This window comes from Catharus ustulatus, chromosome 16 (assembly GCF_009819885.2).
Source record: "Catharus ustulatus isolate bCatUst1 chromosome 16, bCatUst1.pri.v2, whole genome shotgun sequence".
Classification (NCBI taxonomy): Eukaryota; Metazoa; Chordata; class Aves; order Passeriformes; family Turdidae; genus Catharus; species Catharus ustulatus.
In genome coordinates, this window is record NC_046236.1 from 7,803,238 (window position 1) to 7,811,831 (window position 8,594).

General features: G+C 45.4%; 1 protein-coding gene across 1 annotated transcript in view; it reads left to right on the top strand.

The window, feature by feature from the left end:
• The window catches only part of ABCC1 (ATP binding cassette subfamily C member 1), a 45,016-nt gene extending 36,422 nt beyond the window's left edge, over window positions 1-8,594 (top strand). The window contains exons 23-31 of the mRNA XM_033073699.1: window positions 242-552; window positions 1,389-1,588; window positions 2,061-2,187; window positions 2,551-2,652; window positions 3,628-3,774; window positions 4,701-4,859; window positions 6,041-6,207; window positions 6,790-6,984; window positions 8,126-8,594. Coding sequence (XP_032929590.1) covers window positions 242-552; window positions 1,389-1,588; window positions 2,061-2,187; window positions 2,551-2,652; window positions 3,628-3,774; window positions 4,701-4,859; window positions 6,041-6,207; window positions 6,790-6,984; window positions 8,126-8,234 — 1,517 coding nt within the window. The 3' untranslated portion in view covers window positions 8,235-8,594. The remainder of the gene's footprint in view (window positions 1-241; window positions 553-1,388; window positions 1,589-2,060; window positions 2,188-2,550; window positions 2,653-3,627; window positions 3,775-4,700; window positions 4,860-6,040; window positions 6,208-6,789; window positions 6,985-8,125) is intronic.

Below are 8,594 nucleotides of genomic sequence, written 5' to 3' on the forward strand. Positions count from 1 at the left end.
GATTGTTTTGCTCAGGGAAAGTGTTCAAATGCTACACAAATTTTTGTAATGCAGAAGCAGTGGAAGGAGTGTGATGGTTTTATTTTTTTAACTACTTGACATATTTGCTGAGCCTACCTGAAGTGAACCCCGGTTCTCAGGATTATTGTACTAGAGACATGCTTATGCCAAATGATGACAAAATGAGGAAAATGTTTTGTGTAAGAGGTGGCAGCAGTTAATAATGAGTCTCCTTTTCTAGGTATTGCTGTGTTTGGCTACTCAATGGTGGTGTCAATAGGAGGAATCTTTGCATCACGCCACCTGCACCTGAACCTGCTGCACAACGTGCTCAGGTCTCCCATGAGCTTCTTTGAGCGCACTCCCAGTGGGAACCTGGTGAACCGTTTCTCCAAGGAGCTGGACACCATTGACTCTACCATTCCACCCATCATCAAGATGTTCATGGGCTCCACATTTAACGTGATTGGGGCTTGCATCATCATTCTGCTGGCCACACCTATAGCTGCTGTCATCATTCCACCTCTGGGACTTGTCTACTTGTTTGTGCAGGTAAAGATTGCTGCCTGGGAGAACCAGGACCAGCAGTCACATTCTCTGTTAGTTAAGACAGTTCTTACCCTGCACAAGGAAGGATTTTCATGTGTTACATTTGAGTCATGCTTGACTGACTGTGCTTTGCATGGTTTACTGATAATCTGACGTTAGCTCAGCATTTCCTTCCTTTGTCAAGTGTAAAATAACTTCTGTGCAGAAGTTAATCCTTTAATATCTAATTTATAAAAATGGCATTAGATTTTGTGGCAAATTTTGCACAGCTTGTTGCTCAGAGCCCAAATATGGAAAACGTGGGCTTTCCCAGGACTTCTTTTCAAACAGGAGAGTAACCTTTGGAGGGTATGTGTGCACTACTTGTGTGCCTGTTTCATCAGAATATTATTTATAGAGCAAGAGAGGTGGATGGCAGCCTTTCACTCCTGTCCTGTGTGTGGGCAGGGTGTGCTTGCTTCATTCTGGCTTTACTCCAGGAGACGGAGAGCCGGCACAGATCGAGGAGAAGCAGCTGGGATTTGACTTTGGCTCTTGATTTTGTAAATCCTTTTGGCTTCATTAGTAAACCTTAAAGTGGTGATGTGTGTTTTATGCTGTAGAACTAAATTTGCTGATGAAAGAGGAGAAAATGGCTGTGGCATGAGATGGGTTGGTTTGCAGTTATTTAAAAGCAGCAGAGTGTATGTAATGTTCCTTTAGACCTCAAAGTGCTGGAGGAGCTGTGTATTCCCATGTGTATTCCTAAGGGCCCAGATGTCAGGGAGCTGTTTGATTCCCCTTGTCTCTTTGCAGACACAGTCTGGGTGTAACCATAACTGCCATACTGTGATTTGCAGAGGTTTTACGTGGCCACGTCGCGGCAGCTCAAGCGCCTGGAGTCTGTCAGTCGTTCTCCCGTGTACTCCCACTTCAACGAGACCCTGCTGGGAGTCAGCGTCATCCGAGCCTTCGAGGAGCAGAAACGTTTCATCAAGCAGAACGACATCAAGGTGGATGAGAATCAGAAAGCTTATTATCCAAGCATTGTTGCAAACAGGTACCAGTGGGGCTGCAGTACAGATCAGCAGTGACCTGGGGAGGAGGGGATCTGCTGGCTGTGCTCCTTGTCAGTCACAGCTCTTTGCATGCTTGGCCAGGGGAGGGAGGCATGAAATCTGTTTCAGAGATGTTTTGTTCAACTTATGTGATGAAGTTAAAATTGCTTCTGAATCTCTCACCTTTCTGAGAGTTCCTGCCTTGCTTCTAGGTTATATTCTTTTAGAAGTTTTGATTTATTGATCCCTCTGTTCAGAAAACAGTTGTAGTTAAGAATTTATGCACCTGAAAGACTCATTCATTTTGGATGCCTCTAGGTTCTGAAGCAGAACCTCACACATCTTGCAGTGCCTGTGTCACCAGCATGCCATATTATTTATCTTACCAAAAAAAGATTTGTGACAGACCATTTGTTGTCCATGTGCCTGATCTCTGTGAGTGAAGCACTGGAAGGATGTTTGTGTGCCTTGCAGGTGGCTGGCTGTCCGTCTGGAGTACGTGGGGAACTGCATTGTCCTTTTTGCAGCGCTGTTTGCGGTGATTGCGCGCAACAAACTCAGCGCGGGGCTGGTTGGCCTCTCAGTGTCCTACTCACTGCAGGTAATTTTACCTTCCCTAAAAACCTCTGAATTCCTAGACTGCATCAGAAGGTCAGAGCCCTGATTTGGCTTTGGATGGAAAATAAATATAAGGAGCATAGAAAACAATAATTACAAATAGTATCTGAGAAGATGCTGGGAAGTTCTTCTGTGCTTTCCCTGTGTGAGGGGATGTGGCCAAGGTGTCTCGTCCCATGTATCTTAACAGCATTTAGGCTTTCCTCCTGTCCAGCAGTGATCAGCCTAGATCTTGCCTGTGTTTATGCATTCCATGAAATTGCAATGCTTAGGTTGTTCCATGTTTTTCATTTATTGCAAGTAACCTGTTCAGTGTAAACTGCTCTGACTTCTTTGCTCCTTGCAGATTACAGCGTACTTGAACTGGCTGGTCCGCATGTCCTCTGAGCTGGAAACCAACATTGTTGCTGTTGAAAGAGTCAAAGAATACGCTGAAATGGAGAAGGAGGTACATTGGGCTGTGCACCACCCTTGTGGAAGCCAGTGCCCTGTCCTGAGGTCTCAGCTGCCCACTGAATGGGCTGGAGGGTGGGACAGAGCTCAGGACTCTGAGTGCCTGCCAGGGACAGACTGGGTCTCAGTGGAAAGTTCCTGTTGGTGCTTTTCATGGTGTATCCTGTATCCACTGGTATTTACACAGTGCTGTTTAGTTCTGATAAGTTCCTGCTGCTTAGTTCAAGGGTAAGCAATAGGGCAGCACAAATGTTTTGGTTTCCTAAGACTTTAAACATCATGTTTTTATTTGTTTCTCTTTTTGCACTCAGTGTGGGGAATAAAAAGGTTTTACTTTTTTTGTGTTTTGATTGAAATCATGTAACTCATTAAATGTGCAGTTGTTCCGTTTATGGTTACAGAGTTCCCTAGGTCTTCTCTTTGCCTTGCCTGTCACTTGAACCTTATCTATGTCACTATTTTTGCAACCAAACATTATGAAGACCCTTCCTTGATTTTTTTTCTTAAGTTCTGGTAGCAGATCAATATTTGTACATGTAAAAACCTTTTTATTTGGCTGTGGCAGTGAATGCAGTGGGGTGTGTTCTTTCCTTCCTCATCTCTGTGGGAGGCTGAGGCAGCAGCTTTTTACCAGCTTATTAATGTTTTAGTTTCTAGTTGCATGTGTGGCTCTCCCAGAGGTTTCCTTGCCATGGTGGGGGGTGTACAAACAGGTTGTCTGAATCTGTGCTGCCTGCATGATTCTGCCATTGGCAAGAGGAAAGTTTATCCAGCAAGTGGTACATGAGATAGCCAAGCCCTTGGCTACTCACACCATTTCATCTGTCTTGAGACAACTCCCCCTCTCTTCTCATCACAGTTCCTTTTGCAAATTATCCCTGAAGGAGGATTTTTCTTAATTGTAATCTGAGTCCTCTGAGCCCACGTTGTTGAAGCAGGAGCTGATCAGAGGTGTTTGTGGCTCTTTCAGGCTGAGTGGAGCATTGAGCAAACAGCCCCAGCCAGCAGCTGGCCCGAGGAGGGCAAGGTGGAGTTCCGAGGCTACGGCCTGCGCTACCGCGAGGACTTGGACCTGGTTCTGAAAAACATAAATGTTACCATCAACGGGGGTGAGAAGGTAATGACTGAATTCACAGCAGAGTGTTGAGCTCACAGGTCTGCATGCATAAGAAGGGGGGTTTAAACCTGTTCTGTTCTGTGTCTGGAGTTAAGAGCTAGAAAAGCTGCTGTGGCATCAGCCCTGTTGTAACTGCAGGTGCTGTGTGCTCTCAGCCCTGTTCTCAGCGAGGTGTGTTCTGCATCGTGGATAAAGAGACACTTATGTGGGGCTGCCAAGTATCATTTGGCCTGGTTTCACTGAGAGGTGGGGTTTATCCTGTCTTGTCTTCCCAGGGAACTTTGCTAATTTGTTTGCCATAAGCAAAGAGGAGTAGGTTGCAGAGAGATTAAGTTAATTACAATCTCAGGAAAATAGCCTACAGTAGAGGAGGGAAGCCTGATCTAGCAAGGCAGAAGTTGCAAGGTGAGACTGCAGGGAAAGATGGGACTTGAGAGCAGATTCTCTGGATCTGGCCCAGCTGATCTGTGTGTTTCTCCTCCTGCTTCCTTGCCCATGCACTCACATATGTCCCACCCCAGTCCAGTGTGGATTCTCTTGATGTCTGTTAATGGTGTGATCTTGCACAGCAGCATAAAAGGTTGCTATGACAGATCTACTATCCAACTTCCTTATTTGTGATAGCCAACTGGGCTTTTTTTTTTCTCCTGAGTGCACACTTTCTACCTGCAAATGTGGACAGAATGCCACCTCAAGTGGTTAGAATGGGCAGATGGCAAGAGGTGTATCAGCCAACTAAAGCAGCAGTTTTTTATATTTGAGAAGAATTGATCAAGACTTAAGTCTAACTGGGAAGTAAAACAGAGTGTGAAACTGAATGCTTTTGGTGTGTGGATAGCTCCAAAAGCATGACAATGTGTTGGTTTCAGGTGGAAATGCTTTAACTCTTTCCCAGAGTAAGTTGTTCTTGTATTTCTTCCCAACAGATTGGAATAGTTGGAAGAACAGGAGCTGGAAAATCCTCACTCACTCTGGGTTTGTTTCGGATTAATGAAGCAGCTGCAGGTGAAATTATTATTGATGGGATTAATATTGCAAAGATTGGGCTCCATGACTTGCGGTTCAAGATCACCATCATCCCTCAGGTAAGTGCAAAATCCTGCCCCTGCCACAACTCCTCTGCTCTTTGCACTCCAGTGCTCTTTCCATAAAGTACTGAGATGAAAATTGTTATTCCTCCTCTGATCTGTGCTGTGAAATTCAGTCACTTCAGCTGGCTCGTTCATGGACTTGAAACCAAGCTTTTTTCCCTAGGCTGGTTTCAATTTGCTTGTGCCAGGTAACAAGTAGGAACTTGGCTGTGGCTGAGCCATGTTGTGGAAGCAAAACCTTGGCCTGTGAATTCAGGAGCTGTTCACTGACATACTGCAGGCAGCTCAGCCTGAGTGGGAAGGGCTGATCCCAGCTCAACACCTGCTTGGGATCCCTTTGTGAACTGGGCACAGTGTATGCTGTCAGTGCTGCTCTTGCACTGTACATAACCATCCCAGTCTAGCCCAGCAGCTGTGGGTTTGATAGTCCTAAATGTTTGGGAATCCAGCTTTATGAGCATTGGATTTAAAGTGTTTTAGTTCTTACTGTGTAGCCTTTATTGCCTGTTCTGATTCAAAGTAAGACTATACAATGTGATGTTTTGCATTGCCATTGCAGCACACTGGCAAAAACAAGTGAGCTCACTGTAGAAGATTTTCTGCACCATCTCTTTTGGAAATCCTGGAGGGAACTTTGCTTTCTCCTTTTGTTTGTTTTGCATCAGTATTTCCAAAGTAGTATTTCTTCCTGTCTGAGGGAAAAAAAGTAATTTCATTGATACTGCAGCTGAAGAGTTTTGAAACATTTACAGATGGTTAATTCCCTGAAGTGAAAAGTTGACCTTATAGTCCCTGCTGACAGAAGGTTGAACAGGGAGGGCCTCTTTTTTAGCCTAGAGGTCCAGTAAAAAGAAAGTTGGCTGGGGTTTGGGCGTTTTGGTTTGGTTTGTTGGGCTCTTTTTTCTGAATTTATGAAGTACTGACTAATGGAAAGGCCTGGACTGCAAGAATCTGCAAAGTGAAGAGGTCAGGCCCCCAAGAAGAGCAAGGAATAAGAGTGAGGGAGAATAACTTCTTATTGGAAAAAAACGAGCCCTCACTCCTGAATTCTGTGTATTTATTAGCTTGCTTGCAGCTGCATCTGTACATGTTGTTTCCTTTTGTTATCTGACAAATATTTTTGGAGCACTTGCCATGTTCTGTGTACATTGACAATCACCTCTTTCCATGGCCAGGATCCAGTATTGTTTTCTGGTTCTCTGCGTATGAATCTTGATCCTTTTGACCAACACTCTGATGAAGACATTTGGAGGTCTTTGGAATTGGCTCACCTGAAGAACTTTGTATCATCCCTTCCTGATAAACTGAATCATGAGTGTGCTGAGGGTGGTGAGAACCTCAGGTAGGACAAAGAAAGTGTGTGCTGAGCTGAATCATGAGTGTGCTTGGCAAAGTTCTAATGCCCCAGCCCAGTGTGAGAATCTGGGGAGGCAGCTGGGGAATTCTTAGTGTGTGACCAGGCAATCAACCAGCTAGGTTTTATTCAACATGTTTTCAGCTTTTGAGTTTGGGAATTTCAAATAATTTAAGAAATACTTTGCATGCTGGGAGGGTTGTCAGCTTGGGCAGCCTTGGAAAGCATTTAAGCAGCAGCAGTTATTCTAAGGAAGCTGTTCACTTGCTATTTGCATCTTATCAGAGTTTTATATGTTGAGTTTGTAGAAACTATTCAAAGTCCAGTCCTCAACACTGCACTGGCTCAGTGAATCAGCCTGGTGCAGTTATGCAGAAACCACTTGTATTCTCTTAGCCAGGACCTCATTTGAGGGGGATGTAGTTTCAGATGCTGTTGGATATTCTGCAGGGAAATAGTAAGACACACCTTATCTTTAGAATGAGGAATTGCCATGTTTCAAAATGAATACTAATAAATGCTCTAAACTTGTTCTGACTTTTCTCCCACCCTCCCATCCCATCTGTGCAGTGTGGGACAGCGCCAGCTGGTGTGCCTGGCACGAGCTCTGCTCAGGAAGTCCAAAATCCTGGTTCTGGATGAAGCCACAGCTGCTGTTGATCTTGAAACAGATAAGCTCATACAGTCAACTATAAAGTCTCAATTTGAAGAATGTACTGTGTTAACTATAGCACATCGGCTGAACACAATCATGGACTACACGAGGTAAGGTGATACTTTTGTCTTGCTGACTGTGACCTGCACTGTGCTCTGCTAAAATGGGAATCTGTGTGTTAGTTGGATGTTTACTGGTTTGTTTTAGCTGCCTCTGCACAGAGCTTCTGGAATCCCTGTGTTGAAGGGTAGGGGGGTGTGTCCTGGTTTGTGGTGGCTGTGCTTGGCCTGGGAGCTCCTCCTGTCCCTCTGTCACACTGCTGCTCCTGCCTGGGCAAACTGGGAAGGGGAGAGAGGCAAGGACAGGAGTCTGTTCCTGGGTCTTGCCCTGATTTAGGCACAGGAGAGCACAGGGAGTCCAGAGGGGCAGATCTTGCCCTCTCAAGTTGATTTGGTGTTTAACTCCATCCCTTCTGGTTATAGCTCATACAGCCTCCCTCTTGCTTGACTGCCTTACTAAGGTGTGGTTGAGAGCCAAGTTTTTGTCTCATATTTCAATTTTAGGCTCTCTTGTCCTGTTTCTCACACAATGGCAAAGTGACCAGTGGTAGGATTTCAGTGTACCTTTGTACCCTGTGTTTGTGCTGGCAGTAGTGACAGATCAGAGAGAGGAGTGCTGCCAGCAGGGGAACACCCAACTCAGCTGTGGCTTGGTGCCACCAGGCAGCAGCCCCTGCCAGGGGCTTGGTGACCATCTCTGCAGAACCTTGCCATCTGGGAGGGAGCTGGAAGTGTTTTAGCAGTGAGCTGACCAGTGAGTTGGTGGAGTTCCTTGTGCCAGTTGCATGTCTTTGTTCTGTCACAGAAGCTGTGTAACAGCAGTTGGTGTGGAGAGGTGTGAAGGGAAGGCTAGCTCAGCTCTTGCAGGGTCTTACAGGCCCTCACACACCTTGACAAGAAGTGCTGCCAGCTCACTCCTGGCTGGCTCAGAGCACAGTCTGCAGGAGGAGATGGGGAGCCATGTGCTGTGTCTGCAGATGGCTGGGGAGCCATGTGCTACATAAACAATGCACCACACAGACCATCTGCAGAGAGGTGGGGAAGGACAGGGAACCTCAGCCTGTTCACACAGTCAGCACTGTCTTCACTTGCAAATAATGGCTGCAGCTTCTGTCTGTACAATATATCCATGTTCATTGGCTTTCTGGATCTTCTTGTGACTTTTTTTTTTTCCCATCTCCTTGTTTTACAGAGTTTTAGTCCTGGAGAGAGGAGAAGTGGTGGAGTGTGGTTCCCCAGACCAACTACTTCAGGAAAAAGGCATTTTCTATAGCATGGCCAAAGATTCAGGCTTGGTGTAGCATTTGAACTTGGCTATTTACTGTGGGGAAGAGGGAGGTGATGCGTCTGCACAACTGTAACTTCCCCTGAGCTGGACTGAACCTGAACCGTACAGCTGAGTTTCAGACACAGTGAAGTTAACCAGAGCATGGCAATGGAAGCAACATAAAGATGCAATTTTTTTCTTATTTTTAATTTCTCCTTGGTATTGATTTTAGCCACCCTTAGGAGAAGCTCATACACTGTGCAAGGCACTTCAGAGACTCCTAATTTTTGCCTGAAATCTGTCATTATACGCTCAAATGTATGGCAGAGTGATTCATCAGAGAAATTCAGAAAAGCTTTTTATTCTCATCTGCTCTTATGTTTGAAGTTCCCCC